Below are 27,351 nucleotides of genomic sequence, written 5' to 3'. Positions count from 1 at the left end.
TTACTGAACGCAAAATACTATATATATTTATATTCTGCTACTAAATTGCTGTCAACTATTTTTTTTTTTATATACTTTTACGAAAACTATTTTTATTAGATTGTTTTTAAAAAATGCGTGGATACGTGTTCCTACAACAGACTATTGTTTACAACATTATCATTATTATTTAGTATAATATTTCTTTCGATATGATTTAACTTCATACGTAGGTGATTTGTTTTTAAGACGAAATGCGTAACAACCAAAAATAAACTAATTCGCTATGAGAATTCTGGAATTTTATTAATACCCTTAAAAATACGTCAGTGTTTTAAATGCAATTGAAATGATAATACAATTATTTTATTTTAGATTTCAAATGTAATATTTGGACATTTAAAATATTCATATATTTATTAATGTTAATCACAATTATAATTACTGTGAATATATAATTTATTATTTAAACAAACGGAGAAATTTCATGTATAATGGTAATTGGCCATTAATTTAAAAAGTTTTCTTTTATAAAATTGATGGTTATGTTTACTTCTACTTTTATTAATAATAATAAGTCAATTTTAAATATAAATAGTGAATTAATTAAAAAAAAATTGGTCAGATACTTATATATACTGATATAGTAAGCATGTATATGATACGATACATGATTCAAACATTGAATAAATCACTTGGATAGGTGCTCGAGTATGTGTATAAAAGCTATAATAAAGATGAGGTTCTGAGTGGAACTTCAAAATAAGTTATGAAGTTAAATTAAAGTTTTGAAATAATTATTGATTTAGCCTGTCACGTAATAAAGAAATTTTAAATTGTTTAACTAAACTTACAAGCCTTAAACAAAAATATAGGTATACTCAAACAAGTTATCATCAAAATGAATAAAATATTAAACTAAACAATTTTGATCACAACTAAATTGTTTTCAATCTATGCGTAATATCTTATGCGCTAATTGAGTTCCTATATTATTTCTCATTGAAATCTAAACAACTGGTGTTATGAATAAAACATCCATTGTCGTTTGGTAAAATATCTTTTATTTATATCGTCGTTTTACTGTTAGCTATTCTTGGTATATTAGAGTCCATTTGGCATGAATACTTCTTCAGACAGACTACCCTTTCTCTCCCAGCCCATAGACGATAAGCCTGACTATATTGTAATTCGCCCGAATGTTCCAAAAGATAATTGGTCGACTAGTTCTCATATATGTTCGTTTTATTACGCATAATAATAATAATAATAATAATAATCAATGAACTATTGTCGTAAAGTGCTCATGGCTGTTGTAAATCTTATTACACATTAAAGCATACAATAGTTTTGGTTTGATATACGTTTCTGTTTTGTGAACTATTTAAACCGTGATTGCTGCACATTTTTTTTTTTTTAATAATTGATCAGTTTAAATCTAAACTAAATGTTTTAGGGATCAGTAATAGCGTAAGATCAAATCATTAATATTTTTGCATTATTTATATTTATTCAATTTTTAAAAATATCGAGCATTTAATCAACGATACAGTTTACACTGTAAAATTATTGATTCAATACTGTATACGTTATATTTTAATATTAAATGCATACATATTTTGAAAATTTAATATCATAAATATTTTGATCTGGAAACAATAAAAAATCGAGAAAAAAATCTAAACTCTTAGCATCATTCACTTTTCCAACTAAATCAAGAACCAAATTCACTATCCAACACAATAAAATTTATCGTCACAGCAGACCTAATAAATAAAATATAAGTATCAACATCATATGTTTAAATTTGTACGTTATATCACATACTTATAATAATTTATTTACTAATTTAAATTCATTGTAATCATATTATTACAACCCAATGGCCAATATTGCCGATGGTTTTTATTATGAAAAAAAAAAAAAAATAATAAGTAAAATGAAAAATAAAAAATTATTTCAATTACTTTGTTATAAGTATAACATTTATTAAGTAATGAGTCATATTTATATGTATGAATGGAATATGCTCTATAACGAATATTTATGATAATTTTTTTTCGGATCTACAATCTTAAATGTAATATTAAACAGATTCATTTTTGCCAATTTTTGCTAAAAAATTACTTTAGTTAATTTTGAATTGTCTTGATTTTATTTAAAACGATTTATGTATATCATTGAATTATTAGTGTGGTGCACATTTAGGTTAATCACGTGAAAAATTAGTTCTTATTTAAAGAAAAATTATCCAAGTTCAATGGTATCAATACATTATTATCATTGGTTTAGTTTAAAATTATATAACTTCAAGTCGAATATTATATTATATATTATTATATATATATATATTAAATTATATAATTAAAGTGAATATTTTAGGTAGTAAAATTAACTTTCATTAATACTTAGCTGGGATTATTATTACTTTATTTTTATATAGTGATTTTGGTTAATATTAAAAAATTTTTCTTAGATAAATTATTTACCTACCTTAAACTGGAGCGATATTGGATTTGTAAATTTAATTTAATGGCATTTAGTTAATTTATTTTAGGGATTTGCCTCAGAACCTTAATCAAACAATATGTGCATTTATTTATTCATTATGACAACCTTTTTTTATTTTTTATTTTTATCAAATATTAAATAAAAACAATAACTAGACGATCAAATATATATTTTATGCTAATTATTACTCTTGACTTCTTAAAAACAACAATCAAATACCATAGAAATTGTTCAAACTACGGAATAAGATTTTGGCAACCATTTCTGATAAGCTGTTTAGTCAGTTACATATAGATAAGGATAAATTAAAATATAGGTATTTATGGTATTTGTTTAGTGCTTTTGTTCTCACGTTTAATCTTATAATTATTCGTTCACTTAACTAGGTAAACAATTCAAAAATTGTGTATGGTTTTTATTTTTCATAAAGGATTAATTTAATTTTTTAAATAAATATAAAAAATAATTATAAAGTCTAACTTTTAGATGGGATGGAATATCAATAACTTATTAGTAACAAATTAAAATTTTGAATCAAAATAAGTTATCTATAAAATCGATTCTCAGTTTCGATATCCTCAACAATCTATATCACGTATATCGATTGAAAAATATATTATTTTCTCTTTTTATAATAATTTTTTATTTTAATTTTTTCTTTTTGTAAAACTATTTCTTACGAATACTCATCATTATTTAAAAAAATGTTGACATTTGAAATAATGTAAGGTACAAGAAGTTTTTTTGTACTTCACAGTTTCTTACATTTAATATTTATTTAAATCCAACGAATCTCTGAATTAATTGTCAGTGGTTTTGAAAAAAAAAACAATATACAATGGTAGTCTTCCTGGACGTAACTCAATTCTTTGACAAGGTGTGGCATCATGGACTTAAACAAAAATTGAATTCGCTAGCTCTCCCCAAATACTTATTAAAAACCATAATCTCTTTCATATCGGATCGATCGTTTCAAGTAAGAATAGGAACCAACTATTCTCAAAATCATAAAATACAAGCTGGAGTCCCCCAAAGCTTAATTTTTGGCCCTACCCTGTTCAACATTTACTGCTTTGACATACCAATCCCCCAAACTCCCAGCTGGCAATGTTTGCTGTTTACACAACAGTAATAACCCAAAGCAACGCCCTAGAATCCTCAATTCAAAATTTCCAAACGGCGCTAAATACAGTGACTACCTGGTTCAAAAAATGGAAGCTAAATCTTAATCCAACAAAAAGTGCAGCAAAAATATTTTCCTTAAAACGATATAAAGATCCCCAATCTATTCACAACCAACCAATACAATGGAATAACAAAGATGACTCTGTCAAGTACCTTGGAGTGTTTTTAGACGAAAAACTCACTTGGAAAATTCATATTAATAAAAAACTTACCCAAGGCTATACTAGAATGCATAGGCGTAATTCGGGGGTGGAAAGGGGTAGCAGTTGCAATCCCAGAATTTTGAAGTATAAGTCTCAATAAATTATAAATACCTAACTGAAAAATACCTGAAAATGAAATATAGTATAATTTTCATCGATAATAAAAATAATAATAAAATATTTTAAAGAAATATATTTTTGGAACAATTGTAGGTATTTATCATGACAAAATATACATGTATATACAAAATGTATACAAAAATAATAGTCATTATTAGGGTCGCGACAACGATACCACACGCGTTTCGGTACTAGTTTCCTGGAAAGTTATCGGTTATTTTTAGTTTCTACCTCGAATGGTATAACTGATATTTCATTGTTCATTGCTGGTACAGTTTGATGTCAGATCGTTAACGTGCGTGAAGTTAGCCCCCCGACATTGTCTGATCTACTCCGGACCAATGCCAATATTTTGTAACTCATTTGTAACTATTTGTAACACACTTTTCAGAATTTGTAACTCCTTACTTTTGGCGCAATCGACATTTTTTTGATGGGGGGCCAACTTCACGTAGCCCCCCGACTTTGTCAGAACGACTCCGGACTAATGCCATTCTTTTATAACTCATTTGTAACTATTTGTAACACAGTTTTCAGAATTTGTAACTCCTTACTTTGGGCGCCATAAAAAATATTTGATTGGGGAACTTCACGTAGCCCACCAGCGTCTATGAAGTTTCTCCCCTTCCATATAGTCCATATAGAAGACTTAAAAAAAATTGCGATCCCTGACTCCGGGTGTTTTTGAAAATTTCATTTTTACTAACTGTTTTTAAATTTTTCATTGGGTATTATTTTTTTTAATTAATAGACATTTATATTAATTGTATTTAATAATTGTTTTTATTAATATTAATTTAATCTTACCAATTTTTAGAACTTCTTAATTTCACCGTAATAGGCTTTTTTAATTGAGTGGAGGATAATTCACGCAGCCCCCTCCCACTTTGTTCTATTAATTCCAAACCTTCACATATATTTTACCTTACTATCTCATAGCGTACTTATGTACCTACCTATTTTTGTTGTGTATAGTGTAAAATATACTAATTTTCTCGTATATATATATTTTATTATATTTTAAAGTCTCTTGGGGGAGGGGTGGTTATTCCAGTTTTTACCCCTTAAATTACGCCCCTGTAGTATACTGCATGGCGAATTCCAAGGTCTTATCATGTTAAATGCTGATTTAAATTTATTATATACGCACCCTGCAGTAGCCGACGTGATTTGACCTGCGGCGACCGTCACCAATTTTTTTTTTAATCCTAGTTAAAGTATTAACTTAAGTACAACTTGGCAAAATTAACTTAAAATTTACAAATATTTTTAAAATTGGATATTGATATATTATCCTTGCTTGAACATTGAACGCCAGTGTCAAAACGTCGTTGACATGAGTGAATGGGCTCCCATGGCCGGTGTCAACACATCGTTAGCATAAAGTGAACTATTTTGTATTGAATCTTTTTTGGTGGCTTTAGGTGAACACATTTAAAATATCTATCGGTCATTCATTGTCCTATTGACTATTTTATAATATATTGTATAATTTCAATGATCCTATGAATATTTTTCAAAAATTATTATGTTTATAACTTATAAAAATGCAATAAATAATTATCTCAAAATAACGGTTACTATTTATATTTTTCCTATATATTATTATCATTATTATTCTTATATTATATCTGAATGCAATATTTTAATAATTTAGTTACATTTAAACTGTGGTTTAAAGCTTTACATGTAATGTGTAATGTTTATTATTTTTTTCTTGATGAGGTAATATTATACATTGAAAACTTAATATGTTTGTAACTTAGTACTAACATTGTGCTCGCAACAAAAAAAAACCGGTGAATTGACTTAAATTATATTAAATTATAGATGTTTTATGTAATTTACTTTATTTTAAATGATAATCTAATTTTTAAATACATTTTATATTACATAATTCCCTCCAAGTTGTTCACGCGCCGCCACTGAATATATTTATAAACCGTAAAAAAATTTTTTTTATATATTCTCTTACGCTTTTAAATATTCCATAAATAATTTCAAATTACAATAAAATATAAACATCTTAAAGTGGCTTTAACTATCGTAAATCGACATTAATTCGCTATAATATAATTAGTATCAATATTTATTATATATGAAAAAGAGTGCAAACACTTTAGCTTAATGGGTTAGGCTTGAACCCGGTAGAGTCGCATTCTTTACTTTTAACTAAACTACCACACTATAACTACTGTGCTAAAAATTCTATATTTAACTCAAAATTGATCAAATGTTTTTGAATTTTTAAATGTCATCATCATCTTTTCTTACGGGGTTTTTCCCAGGCTCAAAAAAACAAAAAAAGGGCAGAGTTCGTTGCTGTCCTTCTTTAGCACAGACCCACCAAACAAAAAGAAACGGTTTGAAGATAAAGCGCTAGAAGGTGTTGTTTTGGAACATGAACTAGAACTAAATGTAGAAGATGTATCAGGCTCGTCATCCGCTCAGTCAACCACAACTACTAAGCACATTGCTCCTATATATAAAATTCAGAGACCCGGCTGTTCTTCTAGTTCAACTGGTCAGTTGGAAATTGGTCTAAATTAATAAACGTGATCCTGTCCATGGTCCAAGTATGGCTATAGTGTGTTTTGGGGAAGGCTCATTTCAACCACGTGTTTTTAATTTCTCTAAAACGGATGGTAGGAAATTTAGACCGGAGTGGTATAAAATTTTTTCTTGGCTGGAATAGTCTTCTAACAGATAAAGCCTTCTGTTTTGTGTGTCGTTCGTTTTACAACTCAGATGGTAAAAATAATGCAGAAGATGTATTTACACTTATTGGATTTTCCAAATGGAAGAAAGCTGTAAAAGTATTTGAGAAACATGAGAAGAGTAACTTACACCAAAGTAACAACATAAAACTCAACTGTCTAAAAGAAGCGAACAAAAGTGGCACTGTTATTGAAAAAGTAAATCAAAAGTATTCAGAAGAAGTACAAGAAAATAGATTGTACTTGGAAGCTTTGTGTGAATCGTTGATATTTTGTGGCAGACAATCTATTGGTCTAAGAGTTCATGATGAATCTACAGATTCAAAAAACAGAGGAAACTTTTTGGAGTTGATGAAACTACGTTCCAAAGATAACAATTTAATAAAAAAATTCTTCATAGAGCATTGTAAAAATTTTCAGTATACTTCGGCGATTTTTCAGAATGAGCTACTGTCCATTATTGGGGAACAAATTAAGTGTCAAATTGCTAAAGAAGTTAAAGGAGCCAAGGTTTTTGCAATTATAGCTGATGAAACTCAAGATATAGCAAAGCACGAACAAGTAGCTATTGTCTTGAGGTATGTAAATGAAAAGTTAGAAGTTCATGAGTCATTTATGGGGTTTTACCGTGCTAAAAGAACTGATGGCATAACACTGGCAAATGAACTTAAAAATGTTTTGATTTCAATGGATTTGAACATTAAAAATCTGCGTGCTCAGTGCTATGATGGGACATCGAACATGAGAGGCCCATACAAAGGAGTGGCAGCTATAATTATGCAAGAAGCTCCAATGGCTATGTACATACACTGCAATGCACATATATTGAACTTGTGCATTGTTAGCTGTTGCACGCGCGTGTCTTCAATTAGAAATACGTTCTTTGTACTTCAAAGTCTTTACAACTTCATTGAGAAATCAACTAAACGACATGCCATTTTTGAAAACATTAAAAAAAGTTTCAAGAGCTTTAGTGGTGGAACATCAACATTGAAATCTTTGAGTGATACCAGATGGGCTTGCCGTGTCGAATCAGTGCGTTCTTTATTAGATAATTTTGATACCATTCTGACAACTCTACGAGAAATTTCTGATACGGACCCTGACAGTGGTGGACAAGCCAATGCTTTGTTGAAAAATCTGGAGGACTTCAACTTTGTATTTGACCTGCTATTACTGAAGAAAGTTCTAGCACAATGTATCATACTATCAAAAACCCTTCAGTCAAGCAGTGTTACCTACGAAATTGTGAAATCTGTAAAAAACAGTACTCTTGAAGTATTGAAATCCTTCAGAACAGATGAGTTTTTCTCAAAGTTGTTCAATCACTCTACAGAAATTGCTGACAAGTGTGTATTTAGAGCTGCCCAGCTGCCAAGACAGGGAAAAATCCCCTCGAAAATTGGGGGAGGGAATAAAGCTCCATTTGAATCTGTAGAGCATTATTACAAAGTTTCAATTGTCTGGCCAGTTATTGATATCCTAAACGAGAAGATAAAAGCCAGGCTTCAAGAAAAAAACCTGGATGTACTTAAAATTCTAAGCAAAGTTCTAGGTGGAACTGATGAAGATACAGCCAGTGTTAAGTATGTGTGTAAATATTACAATTTTTACGATGAATATCTTTTGTCTGAATTGAGATGTTTCTATAAAATGGAAGAATAAGAAACAAAACTATTCAAGAAAAAGCCGACGTTTTTGTACAAAAATCTTTGAAAAGTGTGTTCCTTATGCTTTTTGAACTTTTTTGTCTGTTTTTTACGATTCCAATGAACTCGGCATTTTGTGAGATGTCTTTTTCGTGCTTGCGATGGTTAAAAACATACACCAGATACAAGATTGGCCAGGGGAGGTTGTCCTCGTTAGCACTTTTGGCTATAGAAAGAAGTATTGGAGTAAACATTTCCAAAGTGATTGACGACTTTAATTTAAGCCAGAAGAGAAGACATAACTTTGTGTAAAAATAATTTAAGTATGCTATAAATTAAAATATTTTTTTTTGCATCATGTTTACTTGATTTATCCTTTTTTTTATAAACAAATGAGCCAGGCACACATAAATTAAAATTAGGCACATTTTTATATTGTGTGTGAATGATAATTATTTTACATGTGGTTTAATTAATAATTCAAGTCATTATAAATTATTTTTTTAGGATAAATTGTTAGCAATTTAATTTTTACAGAAATAGTTTGAGAGTTTCAAAAATAAGAAATTTAAAGCCAGTTTTTGAAAAAAAAAATTCGAGAAGGGGTGGGAATATCCCTCGGACCCCTTTCACCAGGGAGTATTCCTTACCACCCGATAGACCTTGCCACCTCAGTTTAAAAGGTGAAATGACGCCCCTGCTAGAATGAACACTCTTAGTTAACTTCAAATCATCCCTTCAAATGAAATAGTCCATCTTACTATACACATCAATAATCCGGCCTTTAATTACCTATGCCTGCCCAATCTGGGCAACAGCTTCTTTTACTAAAATCAATAAAATAGAAAAACTCTAAAACAAATTTTTAAGAATTTGTCTAAAAGCCCCTTGGTTTATGAGGAATAGACAAATACATAACGATACTGGAATTCTTCTACTCTGAGACTGGATAACAATCCAGTTAAAAAACTTTCACGCAAATCTGAATTCATCCGAAGGTGCACGATTCTACAATCTGGGGAAAAAAAAAACAAAAAATCAATGACTAAAACCACGTTTACCGCAAGATCACCTTCTTTCAGATTCAAGATTAAACGAAGATCAATGACTAACTAAATAAATAATTGTTATGTAACTTGTGTGTAGACATACTTGTAATGGCATGTAATTATGCTAAAACATTTTAATTATAATAAATATAAAAAAAAATATTGAGTGTTAAGTGGAGTAGAATGAATGAATAATTATTAAAAAAAATTTTTTTTCACATTGATAAAAAATGGTATTGCATTATAAAATTTTCAATTAACAAAATAGAAATATTATGTTTAACGCGAATGTTTGAAAATATCACATAAAGATTGTTACTTTAAACCTGATAATTATAATGTAAACTGCGAATGTTTGCAATTCGTGGCCCGTGCAGTTGAATAGGGCGGGATACGTTTCCAACAAAAGTGTATTATTTCCTTTTCCAATACCAATACTCGTTTCCATAAAATCATTTTCTATTACCCAACTCACTAGTTAAACGATCTTTACACAATATTATGTTTGTTAGATATTGATATTGTTTATATTAAACTCTGTAATAAATTTAATTTTGTTGACTTGAATTAACATACAAAAATAAAATACGATAGCAATAATTTAATAAATTTGCACCAGAACTGAAAAGGTGATGTATTATAATATCTATAAAGCATTATATAACATACCATCTATATATTTATAAATTATAAATCTATACAATATATCAAAAAACATATATGTATACATACCTGTTGAATATTATAACTTATTTTAAACAATTAAATGTTGCTTGATTTTAGTGTGTATACTATGTTTTATTTATGTTCCGTGTTCCATGATTCGATTTACTATATTTTTTTAAGTTGGTTTTTTTTATTTTTATTTTTTTTTATCTAGAGCATAACGCTTTTGATATCTGTGGTATTATTGGGGCTTGATTTAATAGGTACGTAGTTAAATTACAATATTTTTATTTCATTTTACAATCCAAACCCATCCGTCCTGACGGATTAAACTGTTCGTATTTTACTCTTACTTATGATATTTTTGGCGATTTATTTTATGGAATTTACTAGTAGAAATTTAATGAAAAAAGTTAAGAAAATAAGAATGAGAGAACGGTATAATAAGCAAAGACAAAAAGGGAAAACAAAAAAAGGAACATCATATAAAAATGAAACCTATAAATTATGTTGGAAATTAATAAAAATGCACAAGGAATGCTATTATTTTAAATGTCCTCTTGTAAGTACTTTTGTAATGTCCTCTTTTTGTGTGTATTTTATATGTTCTGATGAAAATTACATTAAAATAATACAAATCCAAAAATTATTTTATTCTCATTGTACGATTTTAATCTTTAAATTTTATTAAAAATTAAAATATCTCAATATTTTGTAATTTCATTTTATTGTTAAGTCATAGTTTTTAAAAATTATATCTATTGTAGATCTCTATCTTTTTCTTGTTTATGTATATTAGATCTTTGAACGGTCCATTTTTTGAAAGATTGGACTGGACTGATACATTTTAACTAAGACCAAAAACAGACCGGACTGATAAAATAAAAGATGACACCAGACTGGATCGGATCGAAATTTAAAAATAAAAGCGAATGACATAAAATGTTCAAAATAAAATATAAAACCAAGTAATTATAAAATTGTCCACAACGTATATTGTATACGTTTGGAAATAATACAGATACAAGATAAGATAATTAACAATCATTAACTCGAATTATATTCCTAGATCTATGTTCTATAATATGCAAATACTCTGTCACCATACAGAAACGGGACGAGCTATTTTGATGTCCCAAACCATAATCTGAGTTAAAATAACATATAATTATGTTGTGTATTATTTTATTAGGTATGTAATGTATATAAATAGTCATATTAAATTGTTGTTTAAAATTAAGACTATTATTTGATTGAACTGTTGGTGAAAGGACCAGATTGGAGTTTTTTTTTATAGGCAAGGAGACCGGACTACATTAAATTGAAGTCACAAAGACTGAAAAAGGCCGGACCATAGTCCGGTCCGGATCGGTCTAGACAAGACCAGGTAGAGCTATGTATATGTATATAAGTTGTATTTATATTTACTCGTAAAAATATTTACCTAATGGATATTATATTTAGTATATTAGTATTTACAGCATTAATTTATTGTAAATGAAAGATACTAACTGGACGAAAAATGAGTTTTTGGTATTTTATTTTAACTAAACCAGAATACATTTTCGAAAAGGTCTAAAACTTCTACAATATCTTATAAATTAATAACATTGCAAAGTATATTATGTTTTATTTTTGTAGATTATGATAAAATTGCAGGTTATTATATTTATTTTGGAGTAAAACTTTAAAAGTATTGATGCGTAAACGGACTGTTTTATAATTTATTCACGATTGATTTTTTTTTATTCCGTATAAATTAAAAGAAATACATAATTCATAATATACTGGATACATTTTTTTAATATGCACTTTATCAGTTGGATAATGTTATTGTTAGGTAAGGTAGGAAGTGCTGTTAATAATTATTAGTAAATTTTTTTTCAACTTTTATTTTAGTTGGTACATATCTATATATTATATTTTGAATTCATATTATAAAAGTCTACTCAACAGTTAAAGTGTCTTTAATGGGTTGCTTCTTTAATTACGATGTTCACAACATTTTTATTCGCTCCTTAAATATATTCATTGTGCTTTAATGTATAGTAATATAAATTAAAAAAAAAAAAAAAAAAAAAAATTACAATAATATTATAAAAGTGTCAAAGAATAAAAATGGAGCTTTATACCAGTAGTAAATTATTCATGAATATTTATGTTTTTTAAAAGTGGATAATCGGATGAGTACTGTTAATATATTACGGAGTATTCTCAATCTCCATGTTGTCCATCTATCACAACGAAACAATTAATACTTGATTTAAAATTGAATTTTTATATACAGATATTTTTATTGAAACTTTTCTCGTTTCAGAGTATAAAATATTTATAAATATTTAAATATGTTTGTATTTAGAAAGAAATTATAAAATTAAAATGTTATAATTTGTTCGCAAAATTACGTGTACCTAATTTTAATTTTTAACAATGTACTTACATTTATACAAAAGAGTCGTTTACATATTTAGTACTAAAAAAATTAAATAAATGAATAAAAACGTTATGCAAAGGGTTTTTAATATTTTACGTATTGATTCCATGAGTAGTTCATTTGCAATTTAAGGATCATAGGAAATGACCGGTTTTTGTCAAAAACAAATGCGTTATAAGTTATAACGTGTTATAACTTATTAAAAACATATTATTAGATTACATATTATTAGAAACCATAGCCGTACTATAGAACATTATTACGCTAAAACATTAAAATACACGCGTTATCTAAAGGACTATAATATTGTATACTAGAAGTTGTAGCTATTATAACTTGTTACTTATAAAGATATAAACACTCGTAGACCATAGACGATTAATCACGATTAATGCAACATGACAGTCCAGCTAATGCTTCGTATATATTTTATTTTATTCTTACGTTATAACAGTCGGTTTGTCGCTTAGTTGACTCCGACGTCGACGACAAATTCAAATCGCACAAAAAAAAAAAAAAAAAATAATAAATTATGACGAAAAAACTCGTTACGATAATATTTTTATATGCCAGTTATACGTGTACGTAAATCGTTATCGTATTTAACGGCGGCGAAAGGTTATCTCTGCTGAGTAACGGAAAAGAAAACCGTGTTTGATATAAAACAATAATGAAATGGGTCGATTCGTTGAACGTCTGCACGCGCGCGTGTGTCTAGAACAGCGTTTCCAAAACTTTTTCCCTGCCGGACCCCCCTTGGAGATAATAAAAATGATCGCTGACTCCTAAATACGAATTAAAATTAAAAAAAAAAAATAAATAATAAATAATAGTACGTTGTTTTATAGTTTTAAATCGAGTTCGCGGACCACAGCTTGGGAAACGCTGGTCCAGAGAGCACTTGGAGCGATTTTATCTGAATTCCGCATAATGACCGCAATTTAATGACGCACTCGACACTGGCCGGCGGTGCGAGCGCGTGTGAATATTGTCGTCCCACCCGGCGAAACGTGCTCGTTCTCGCCCCCCGCGCACGCGGTGTATTAATATACGATAGCGAACTTTTGCCCGTCTCCCGCCCGAAAGTTTCAACGTAGTCGTCGCGCGCGGCGAACTCTCCGTCGAGCATACGATCTCACGCGTTTCCAATAAACCGCAGCGACGCGCCTGTTCATACCGACACACTGTTTCACACGCACACACACCGCACGCACCGAGTGTGCATTTGTGCAACGCGATACGGTGCGCTCGCGCTGATTTATTGAACGTGTATTTATCGTAACGACACGACGAGGTGGGCAGCGGATTTCGACGGGAATCGGTCCGTCAACGCGTGTACGCCACCGCAGCAGCGTCGTTTCGTAGACGCGCGACAACCGAACAAAAACGAAAAAAATAAAAAATAATAATTAAAATAGATAAACACAAATTAATAAAAAACGAATCGCGTGCGCAGATCGAAGCGTACCAACAAAACGTATCGTAGGTACGGTTTACGGCGGTCAGAACCGTTCAGAGTGGGGAGGGGGAGGGAAACGGGACCATTTTTCCCCAGGTCACCTTGTTGGTATATTTTGCAGGGGGTCCCATAAAGTCTTGATGTACAATAATTAATAATAAAGCCTCGATTACACTGAGCGATTTTAAGCTCGCCGAGTGTCGACGATTAAAGTCGCGTGCGTGTGAGCGTGTTGCGACTTGTCCGATTACATTGAACGGTTAAATTATAAGTAATATTAATAATGTTCAATTATATTATGTAAGTACGTAATGCAGTAAATGCATTTAAATGAGCTTGATTGGTTAAGGTTTTGAAAAATACGTTTGCTAGAATTTTGTTATTCTCAGTAAGTATCTTGTTTATCATATCTTATTGTTATGGTCGAAAGGCCCCCAAATTAATTTGCCCCTGTCCCCGAAAAACCTTGGGACCGCTCTGACGACGGTAATGGTAAAACGCTCATAATCGCATTGGCCGCGGACGGTCGGCTGGATAGTGGCTTCGTTCGAGGGTTAAGGAAGCAACTCGTGTATTTGCCACGGTCTAGTTATTCTAAAGCCGAAACATCGTTGAAACGTAAGTACGTCTTTTAAAATGTACGTGTTGTAAATCTGAAAAGTTAGTAGGGCATTATACGGGTCCTGATGAACCGAGTGCGGATTATTATATTTTTGGACTGGTTTTTGACGTCCTTCTCTCCCCACGTTAATCGACACATTGTTGAAATGAGCCGTCGCGTCGGCAGTACGACAAGAGCCGATGCCGATTGCAATGCCTTATTCTAGAAAAAATTAAAATGACGCCTCTCCGGCAGGATCGTCGCAGTTGCCTCCTAGGTGATTTTCCGATGCACACATCGCGATTCCCGTCCACATTGACGTAATTTCCCATAACACGTGTGTAATCCCGAAATCCATTGGAAACACGCACATCGCCGTTGACTGTTTTCGACAACAATGATTAACGTTAATTCAACGTTAATTCTTTAATATTTACTTTTTATCCGACGTACCAATCACTTGCCCGAGTTGTTGTAGATGTTGTAGATACACGATGATTTTGTTTAAATTAAACATTTTTTTTTTTTACCGACCAGTTCATGCGTTGCGAACAAGAGTTATTTTTATTTAATTTGGAAATACATTATTTGCTAAACAATTGTTTTGGAAAAATCAATAAATTTATTTATATTTTACATCGTGAAAGTCTTATAAGTTTTTTATTTTTCTAAAATTAAAACGTTTTTTCATTTCGTATTCAGATACAAAATTTTTTTTTGAAATTGTTGGTAGAAAAAAAAAATCGAACAACTGAGGTTAATCATTTTTAATTATTTAAACTTTTTAAAGTTTAGATGATCGGATGTATAGTGACGCTGTCAATATTTTTCAAGCTATCCTTTGCTGCTTACCTAACTTTAAACTCTTATAAATTATTCACTATTGGGTCGATGTTTGATTTTGGTCTCAAAATTGACCGAGAAATGATTTAGTTCACAATTTGAAATAAAAAATGTACGAAAAAATAAAAAAGGATGACCAAATTTACAATTTATTATTAAGAATGCAATAAAGAAAAAGTTGGTGGTTAAGTTTAACAAACAACCATTCTCTGTTATATCTTTTAACTCGTATCATATGTTTATTGTTAATATACTCGTAATTGAATTATATATTTGTATATAACCAAGTTGATATATTAAATTATAATATTTAATATTCAAGTGTAATATGTATGAGTCCGGTTCTCATCTTGATATTTGATGATTTACTTTTAAAAATATGTATTTTTTTTTTAAAAAACATTCATGTATGTTCCGGGGAGATGGTTATTTTTTGGTAGGAAAACATTCTCGATTGAAATTTTAATTAATTGTACTCCTTTTATTTTTACAGAATCCTCTATGCCTAGATTTGCCGAACCCATACCAAATGTCACGGTAAGCATTGGTAGAGACGCGCTGCTGGCGTGCGTTGTGGACAACTTACGTGGATTTAAGGTGAGAAAACTAGACCATTGCGGTTGCGCTAATCTGCAATTAATTTTAAAGATAATTCTCCGGGGTCTTTTGTTCTGGGCCAAAGTACCCGCTAACATTTTTCTCTCTTTTAAACAACAAAATATAATTCTTACTAACGGTACATTACAGTCACTTAAACCCCAAAACAGGTGGCTTTACCCCATTAAATACCAGTGGCCGACAAAGGAAAACTTTTAATTGGATTTTGAAATAAAAGTCTGAAATAATTTCACCTATTCGCCATAATTTTTCGAGAAATGGCTTTTAAACGGGTAAAAGTTTATTTAATGAAAATCTAGTATTTCCTGATGGCTATGTATTATATATTGATTTGAACGTCCTCGTTTGTAGAAATGTACATCATTATTAAAAATACAACATAAAATGCCTTTACTTAATTATGTAGTTCTAAACAAAGACATTTTAAACTTCTTTAACTCAAATATAATATATTAAAAAAATTATAGTCGTCAAAAAGTATGACAAATTATACCTCCAACTTTAACAATATTTTTTTTTAAACGGCTCATTAACTATTTAGAGAATAAAAGCACTAAATCTATGTAAATAAAAAAAAATATTGTTTGAAAATATGCTCATAAAGTAAAAGAAAATCCATTCATGCGTATAGTTTAATTAATTTTATTATTTTAAACGGTTCGGTGTTAAACCCGGTAAGTTTTCTTTTTTAGAGACAATTATATATTTTTATTTTCTTTAATATTTCGTTAAACAACTTTTAACACTCAGATTTGAAATATTAAAAAACAAATTACATTTGATCTTATTTTATTTGTAATCTCGCACAAAACTAAGTACTTTTAGTGTACCCACATATTATTAGTTTAAGTATAAGTTTCACTCAAACGGAAATGTCTTCCTATTATTTTAGTACACCTACATATAATATGAGTAGTTGTTTGTATTTATTTTCCCATCTATAAACGGTTCCCCGGCAACAACCTAGTATTATAGATTCGGTGTTGTGTGTCCAATGGAACGGTTCAATGATTTACTCGAGTGATCTAACACAAATGAGCGCGTCTAATCAACTGGCTGCATTAGTCGTACAGCTATATTGGCCAATCAGGACGCATATATATCTACAGCAGTATCAATATCTATAACGATAGGTTGAAACACAGCCAGTTGATTTATAATGTTTACACAGTTCGGTCTTAACGATTTACGTGGTGCAATTACGTATTAATCGGATTTTACGCGAACATTAGTGTATAATTGAATGACACATAAATACCAAAACACGATAAGGGATGGAAAATAAATGAAATTAAATGAAAGTTAAACCAAGAGAGCTACCTTTTTCATCCCTTTTTGAAAATACAGCGGGTCAATGCGGCTTTATAATTGTATATCTTATAAATGTTCTTAAGCAAGCGTAGATACAGAAATATTTTTTGGAGGGGGTGCATTATTAGTTTCTTATTCGTGAGTACTATAGTGCAAATTAAAGCCAAGAATAAATTTACAAATAATATTTTTATTGTTTTTTTTTTCACTTCATTACATTTTTTTCGTGTACAATTTGCAATTTTAAAAGCTAAGTCTTTAAAATTCAATGCAAGATTAATTTTAATAAATTCTGGCTCTTTGCATAAAATGTTTCGAATATTTCGAAGAATCATGAAATTCAGTTTAAAATTTAAATTCACAGGGGACCTACTGAATGGGTATACAATTATGAGGCGAACCAAACGAAATGTCCATCAATCTGTCTTTGTATCATAATCGCTATATATTCGTATATTTTGGTTGTTAATAAATTCGATACATTCATATGATAATAAAAATAAACATGATTTTAAAATAATTGCAGTATTGTTATAAATCCAATACAAAATTGTTTACGAAAAATCGTTACAGTCATATTCATGCAACGAAAGAGCACAATTAATATAATTTATTAAGAACTAATTATCGTAATGTACTTAAACTGATCAATGACAGCTAAATAAAAAACTGATTTCATTTTGTGGAAATTATATATTTTATTATTCTATTTTGTGCTGTTATCATGGGTGTCCAGAGAGTGGGGGTAAGACTGGGAATTCGCCCATCTCCCTGGAAAAAATTAATCGAACGGTTAATAACAAGGTTTGTAATCGAACTATTGAAAAGACTTCAGTTTTTATTCGATAACGAATAAAGTGTGAACAATTCTAATATTTTTATGGCTTGCTAAGAATACATTTTTTTTCAATATACTTTTTGGTGTTCGATTTAATTATGCATTTAATTATCTCCCTTGATAAATTTCCTGCGGTTGCCCATGGTTGTTATATAATATTATTTGTACATTGTTTTGTATTTTATCTATGACTGAGGATTATTACAGGATAGGGTTCAACGATTTATTGAAATCCTTGGTATCATAGGATTACACTCGAATTTATAATATGTACACGCGCGCATCTAAATATATATGTATTCGTATTTATTCCACTGAAGACGGTACTTTAAACATTTTATCTTCGAGCTGGTTATTTTTATTGCAGGTCGCTTGGGTCCGAGTAGACACTCAGACGATTTTGTCCATTCACCACAACGTGATCACCCAAAATCCTAGAGTAACGCTCTCCTACAATGATCACCGGTCGTGGTATTTGCACATTAGAGACGTGCACGAAGAAGATCGGGGTTGGTATATGTGTCAAGTGAACACAGACCCGATGAGAAGTCGACAAGGGTATTTGCAAGTGGTTGGTGAGTGCACTCCAAACGAATTATTATTATTATTATTAACCTCATTCGTTTTCCGTTCCGTCTCGATCGCTATTATACGAGTTACAAGTACTCAAATATTAATACAATCCCTGCACGTTACTGATGATGTGAATGATTCGGTTACTGCGCATAATGTCTTGGCATGAATGTTATTCGCATTTTTATATTATGACGTTCTGTGTAATGTATACCCGGTTCATTAATAAGACAATATATCTGAAGTAATTATTTGCCTGAAAATAAATTGATTGCTAAGAAATGATATCGTACTAATTGGTACAAATGCGTTCTATTTGTAACGATAAAAAAAAAAAAAAATTAAATATATACTTATATTATAAAAACTGCATAAGGTCTAACCGTGACGTATCAATATCTATAGTATTACAATATAAGTTGGTGATGCACTGAAGATCAGAAACTACGTTTTTTAAGTTCATATTTGGTGAGAACCGGGTCCTAAACGTAATCATATTTTTTATACAATATTGAGTTGTGATGAAGTAAATTGTTTTTTTTTTTTTTATTATTTAAGCTAAATTTTATAAAATTTGTTGATGATTCACAAATAAGAACTACAACATTTAAAAAAATTAAAATGATTTTGCGTTAATATTTATTCTTAATTTTTATTATGATTTTGCGTACTGTACCCTCTCTTGGTAGAAATCAGTAGCCGCAACACTTAATGCGAACGAATTTAGGATAAAATTTCGCTTTCGAAAAGTCATTTTTTGTTCTCACAGATTTGCTTAGTAAATATCCGTACCTATAAGTATTTCGATAATGCACAGATCGACGACGACGGAAGACGAAACTTGACAACTCGTCCTGATAATTGTGTGGATGTACGCGATGGCGGTGTGTTACGCAATACGAACAAACGGTATTGAACTAATTGTACGAATCGAAATACATTTTATGTTTGCAGTGCCCCCGAGCATTATAGATAAGGAGACGAGCACAGACATGGTGGTGCGCGAAGCGAGTAATGCTACTTTAATATGCAAAGCCGCCGGATACCCGGAACCGTATGTGATGTGGCGGAGGGAGGATGGCGAAGATATTAATTACAACGGAGACACAGGTAGGCCATGATTATATATGTATATATAAATATTATAATTACGATACGTAGTGTATAATGATATGGCGATAGCGATATTGTGATGACAAGGGTGCTTTATAGAAATATAATCGTCGTCGCAGGGAATACGGTTGAGGTCCGCGGGGCACATCTAAACGGCCCGAATCGAAATAATTACTGTAGTGCATTATGCCTAGACACGGCGGACGAGTGCAAACAGTCCGTCTACATAAAATTTTGATGATCATACACCACCTCACATCGATGTAATGTGTGTTGCACGAGACGTGTGTGCCGGGTGAAAAAATTACAAATGTGCACAGGTATTATTGCCGTTGATCTTAATACAATCGTATTCAGTTACATCGTCATATTGTTGAAATTGATAGCGCCTACATGGACGCAGTCACTACTAGACGTCGTTGCTGCCGTTCGCACTTGATGAAAAAAACGTTTTTAACGATGGATACAACAACAAATCAACTGTTTTCCGTGGAAATCACGATCGTTGTTGTAATTTTCAAAGTAGAAAATTGGTTTTTATCAAGTTCAACGTAAACGACTATAGTGATGTCTAGGGACTACGTCCATGTAGATGTTAGCAAATTTGACGACACGACGGTGTCAGGGACGTATATAATGAAGGATGTGGAGATCAGATTTCCCTGGGCTTTTATTTAAATTTTGTAAAATAGTGTTCTTAAAAACGTAAATAAAAATGGTTATGATTTTTGCAAATAATAGGAATGTATAGGAACATTTCTATTAGTGATAAAGAGTTGAAAAACTAATTGAAGAATTTAAGAGAGAAAAAAAATTAAATTATAATTATAGACTTTTGAAATAAAATGTATTAAATATATATGTTTTATATTATTTTAATGTGCACGTGTTTATAGATTTGGAAATTATCCTACCATAATAATTTGGATGTAACTGATCTCCCCCATGAGTTTCGTGAGGGGATGCAAGGAGGTAAATTTGAAAATCTCCCGGATTTAAAAAAAAAAAAAAATGAATAATACATTTATTATTCGTGTTAAATAAAGAAAGGATTCAAGCTACTATTATCGTTATCGAATTTCCAAGTACCTTGCATTATTTAGTGGTCGTCGAAAGAAACTAAAATAACTACATTGTTGAGAGTATTTATCTTGAAAATATATTCCCACGTATTTAATTTAAAAAATTTAAGTATTATATAGAAATCAATGTAGGTATTATGCACGTTGCACTGAAAAATTTCCCAATGATACCTATAGGAGCATCTCCTCTCCCCCTTATACAAAAGTTATGTGTATGTCTCTGGACGGCGTATCTGTGTGTGATCCGAAATCAATGGTATTAAATTATACGAATGAAATCACAGAATGAGTGCGTAGACAATATAACAATATATACACAATCATACTAATGTAATACGTTCACTTGCAAGTTTCGTAATTTTCAGTGCACTGCGTCATATTTTAATAGCGTTGTAATGTTTTCAGTTATTGTTGATCGGTAACAGACTGTAAATGGTTGTTAACGATGAAATTTAGTCTACAGAAAACATTCATAACCGCTTTGTTCCGCGTAACGATAATTAAAATTATGTATGAGCTGTTTGCATGTATTTCGAGTATTGGATTATATACTATCTATGTATATTGTGTGTTTGACTTTTTGAATGGTTTGCACGCAACTATACTACACGTAATAGTAGTAATGACCAATGGTCAATATTTTAGTCATATTCTTAATTCCGGATACTTCGGCAAATCCGAATAAGAATTTGATTCAAATCTTTTTATTTCAGACTTTCGGATTTCATACCCATCCCTAAAGTTCGGTAAATAGTTACTGCAATGCACTAGTAGTATAATACGAAAACATACCTATGCATGCAAGGACATTGTTAGCTGATGATAGATGTTGCCAGTATCGTTTAAGATGAAATTAGTCGATTTAAAATATTCATATCCTTCGTTTCCACTCATACATGTAACATTAATTGAAAATGCATACAAATAGTTTATTTTCTACATATATCTATTATACTAATATATATATATACTATAGCACTTTATGTCTTGTTTGACTTGTAGAAATGCTCGCTCAGGGCTTTAATATGTACATATTGCAGTGGCGACCAATCGTCTAAAATAAAGTTATACATTTTGCACGCTCTTCAAATTCGTATTTGAATTAAATTCGTTTTTCCAGAGATTGTGTGTATGTGTGAATATAAATCATCAATGTTTCGAATAATAATGTACGATGTTTTATAGTATGGTGCGCGCGTTGTTCTTTATTTATCGATTGTTATATTTTATTTCTTGAATATTTCTTTATTATACACGGGATTACAATATAAAAATATAAAATAAGTACACCAAATGTTTTTATCATTTTCAATTTATTTCAACCGATCATTCTTGACCGAACCTAATTCGTAAATAGTATATAATAGTCACTGTTAGCTGAACAAATATAAAAAATAAAGTTTATTTTTTATTTTTTTATTCGTATAAACTCTATTGTTTTGCTACCAAATTACAATAAAAGTAAAATGTACATATGTTGTGTTGGTGCGTATAATCGCGTGCACAAGATACCTCTTATAAAAAGTTATAATCCGGGTATGCATTAATATATACTATATCAAGGTTACAGAAGTGTTTTGTAAGTTTCACAGCACCTAACCTATATGTGTACGTTAAAAATATTTAAATGCATGTATGGAATTTACTGGATTATACTTTCAATAGTTAAAAACTTTTGTTATTTCAGTAGTATGGTAATGATGTTGCAAATTTAGTTTACTAATACGAGTATTTTTTCGAATTAAGATTTAATACTGTTGTTGATAATTTTAATCTTCTAATAAATTGTATGTATACCAGATTGGTTTATAATATTTTACATGTTTCGCTGGGGAATTTTTTAGTGATGTATATTTACAACACATACTATACATTGTTATTAGATACTCTTGAAAAACTTTAATTCCTCAATCTATCGCTGGCAATAATATGTTATTGTTATAATTTTTAGTTTGCCTGGCGATTTTTCGAATATAACTATACTTCAAATTTCTATTAATTACTGTTTAGCTGCGATTTTATTCTTTTATATACTGGTTTCAAAGGCCACAATTAGCATATTGCTAATTGTGACGGTGATTTGTTTTCTTCATAATCAAATAATTTTATTTTTATATGATATTCTAACACCAATACTAAAGCCATTTCGTTATGCTCACCGATTCGAGAAGCTTTCATTATTTTATTTTTCGCTTTTCTTTTAATTTTATTTTGAAAACTTACGATTTCTTTTAAAAGAAAAAAGTATGTTTGGAAATTGAATAATATTGGCAATGAATTGTGTATGAAAACTTTGAGGAAATAATCTTTGTATAAAATGAAAAAAGAAATATTTAGAATTCAATTGTATGTAGCCAAAAAAAAAAAAAAAGTTTTGAATTATTATTTGAAATTACTATAAATTTTAAAAGCAAATTTAATTTAATTACTTTAATTTAAATTTATGTTAATTTTGAAGAACAAAATAGAAACACTTTACATAGTTAATATTTTCTTGAATATATATATTTAATGTTTAACAAAATTATTTACATTAGCAAATTACCATAGGATAAGTTAGCCACATCCGTGAACAATACATACATAAAAATATGTATAAGATACAAAACTGGGTATTCGACGTAACTCATTTTCTACAGTTCGGTGGAAATCTGTTTTAGGTAATAGAAATAATTCTGAAAATTAATATAATTATGTAAATTATTTCTGGAGATCGTTTTGTTATGGAAGCCATAGAATAAACATTTAAAATGCCTATAAGTTATAATAATTGTTTGATAAATATTTTATTAAAACGTCGATTTTTCAATAAAAGTTTTCTAATCTTATCAAATATTTAATATAATTTTGCTTTTTCATCATTTCATGAAAGTTAAATAAATTATCATATCATCTATTTTATTATAAATAACTTAAACACCATATTGTTTTTGGGGTAGATAAAATATCGTAATAAATTACTATAAGCAATACAAATTAATCAAAATTGTTGAATTTTTAGAGTATTATTTCATGAATTTCAATTAAGTTACTCAAAAGTTATACAAAATACATGACGATTATTATTAACTTTAGAGTATAACCACCAAAACACTTTATTTTGGTTTTAGTTTGAAAGAACTATCGTAAACTGTAATTTCTTCATAGTTTCTAAAAAAACAAATGATAAATTTTTAAAAATGACCTCAATAGTAAATATTTGTGCAAAATATCAATCTATAAAGAGATTATATTTTTTAGACAACTACTTTAGATCCTAAAAATATTAAAAAAAAAACTCCGTGTTAACTCCGTTTGAAGTGTATGATTTTATGTCGGGATCGATTCTGAAAAATGAAAATATTTTTTTATTTTTTAGTAACCTAATTATAATTTTAATACTCATCAAAATTCAAACTATTTTTTGATAATTATAGTGATTTATAGTATTTATAAATTTAGTGATTATCAGTGCGAAATTTCTAATACTAATTTTATCAAAAAAAAAATATTGCACCTAATCGATAATCATAATTATTTTAAAATTATTTAATAAATTTATTAATTCAGTTCCTCGACCAAAGGAACATTATTTGACATAATTAAAATATTTTGTATGTATCTTCTATAATGTTTATTTGACGGACAGATACTAAGTTATCTCGAGTGACGTTAAAAATATTCTAATGATAAAAGTTTTCAGTTGCACAACATATTATTGTTTAGTTGACTTTCAACTACAAAAACGAGAGTTAAGTGCAAACTTCGAATTAAGACGTAACGAATTACTTCCTAAAATGTTGGAATGTGTACCCATGTGACCTATTATTTTCACTTCAATCGTATTTATAACTGAAAATAAGTGCATTAGGTATGTAAAAAAGTTTACATTATATTGCTCTAGCTTCTTTGTAAACAAATTTGGGACTTCTTCAACAATGTCACTCATTTTAAAATAATTCGTTTCTTCATTTTTTGCAGACATTATACGAGTAAAATATTAAATTTTTTGTTTATGAATTTGAACAAGTATTATTATTGTAATATGATTCAAGAATAGCTCCAATACGACCATGAATATACGACATTTTTCTCTGGTAAATGCCTTTAAAGTTTTACAATATTATATTGCGTGCAATGTTACGTAATGTGGTTCAGCAATTGTATTTTGTTATTTATTTTTTATTTTTTCAAATATTTTTTTTAATGTAAAATTATTATTTATTTGGAAATCTCGTCTTAATGATACTCTTTGAGAAGTAAGTTTCCGATATTTTCAATAGTTTAAAAATATCTTCGAAAAACTACCGTATAATAATGAAAACCCGTTAAATTTTTTTACGGTATTTTCGTTTTTAATCAAATAATTCCCTGGAATTTTATTTTAATCCAGAAAATAATATTTCTGGAGAATTGACATTTTAAATAAACGAATACTCTATTTAAAGGTAGTTGAATGAGCATGGACTTGTGATTCTTGTTAGGTTAAAATTAATTATTGAAAGAAATAGTTTTTTTTGTTTTTATTGTTTAAAATATTCACTTTTAAAACGTAATCAATTTTTATAATTTTGGAGTTTCACACAAAAATTACTAAAATTATTGGTTTAATTTTGTTTATGTGATATTCAAATTCAAATACTGTGAAAAGTGAATTTTTTCATATTATTTTTCCCAATCGATGAATAATTTATACGAAAAATAGTGTAGAAATATTTATTTTATTATTTTTATGTGGAACTATAATTTATACTGTAACATACTTTGCTATTTATCTATACCAATTCTTAGTACTAGTTTTTATACATAGAAACACATTTTTTTTGTTATGAGTGCAATTTTAAAATTTTAACTCTTCACTTGAGTCGACACTTATCTGTTCTACGATAAGATTTAAGATTGTTACCTAATGACTTAGAATATCACTTAGAATAGTTTTTTTATTATTGAAACCATGAAGAGAATTTTAACGTTTCATTCATCATCTCTGTAGTTCATATTTGACGTAAAATATAAATCGTTACATTACCTATAAAATCGCTGTTATTTTCCGAATTAAAATTAAAACAGTTGAATATCGTAATACAAATAAATGAAGTCTTCTAGTCTTGCATACTTTGTGTGAAACTTGGCTTCTCTGATTGTTGGTACATTGTAATGGACCGGATTTCTGAGATTTGGAGATCTTTGTATACAGTGTACGTCCTGCAGATTTAACAATGGTCATCTCTTACTTCTCGAATAAAAAAAAAAAATATAAAAAAAAAATACAGCTGTGTCTCGTAAACCAAACATATGTTATATAATATACAATGTGTCCCCAATTGCGAACTCTGGGTTTTTAAATTACATATAGTTGATAATGTTAGAAATAATTTTTTGGTTAACTACTTATTTTATAAAACTGCACTTCGTGTTCAAACAAATTGTTTTTGACTTTAATACGATTTCAATATATACAACACTTTGCGTTACTCTGCACTTATCTAAACAATAATAATAGATCTAATGTCAGGTTCTTATTGGATTAAATGGCTGATGATAACCTTCTCTGGTATACAATTAACAATATTGAAAGCGATAATTTATAATATTCGTTTATTAGACGTCTATGTACTGCATAGTAATTTAGAAGTATTCTGTTTTCGACGTACTATTCGATATAGTGGTAGGATTAAGATTTTAAAATATATTTTAATTCGTCCTGAACTCTTCTCGAAGTCAATGTATACCAAACGTTTAATTTTTTCTTTCGTAATCCGACCAAAATCAGCAGAAAAATTTTAAATCTAAAAATTATCTTAATACATTCTCGAATCACTAGTTGATGAAAAATGGTAAAACGATAAAAAATCGATCTTGACTAATCTTCTCAATGAATTCCAATCATCTGCTTAAATCCTTATCGTATCACTAGACCAAACCGTGTGCTGAAAATATAATCACTCCTATTCCAATCCCCTCGATGCCATGCATTCAATTAGTGCATACAACGGCTTTCCCACTGTTAATTAAACATTATCCACATCAAAAAAATCAAGAGGGGAGCCGCTTCGTAATTTACTTTTTCTTTTTAATTCACCTGTTTGGATATCTGAGCGGCTCATTGTTCGTCCTATGTTAACTATTATCATCGTCAGCGTGCTAACAATCATTCTTGATAGAGTAGTTTGTCTGTAATACTGGTTTTTATATTTTATCTCGTACTTTGAAAATTCAAAAAAAAAAAAAATACATTATACTATAGATTTCTATATTTATACATATAATGAACGTATAATCACACGGGACTAATTTTTTCCGGTAGATCTAATAAAACTCATGTACAAAATTAATTGGACACCATGGGTTTTGTAGCTTTTCATGTCACACATAGTTATTTTACCACTCTATTTATTATTATTTTATTCTTATACTAGAT

The 27,351-nt window shown here is 29.4% G+C and overlaps 1 protein-coding gene across 2 annotated transcripts in view; it reads left to right on the top strand.

Annotated features, from left to right (window-relative positions):
* Positions 1-27,351, top strand: part of LOC112688398 (lachesin-like) — a 106,562-nt gene that overhangs the window by 54,964 nt on the left and 24,247 nt on the right. For both annotated transcript variants that reach the window (XM_025561563.1, XM_025561562.1), the window contains exons 4-6: positions 15,910-16,013; positions 18,551-18,758; positions 19,711-19,866. In XM_025561563.1, the coding sequence (XP_025417348.1) occupies positions 15,910-16,013; positions 18,551-18,758; positions 19,711-19,866 (468 nt within the window). The remainder of the gene's footprint in view (positions 1-15,909; positions 16,014-18,550; positions 18,759-19,710; positions 19,867-27,351) is intronic.

This window comes from Sipha flava, unplaced genomic scaffold, assembly GCF_003268045.1.
Source record: "Sipha flava isolate LNK unplaced genomic scaffold, YSA_version1 38_pilon_pilon, whole genome shotgun sequence".
Lineage (NCBI taxonomy): Eukaryota > Metazoa > Arthropoda > Insecta > Hemiptera > Aphididae > Sipha > Sipha flava.
The sequence above is the reverse complement of the archived record's forward strand: the minus strand, read 5'-3'. Positions and strand labels throughout refer to the sequence as shown.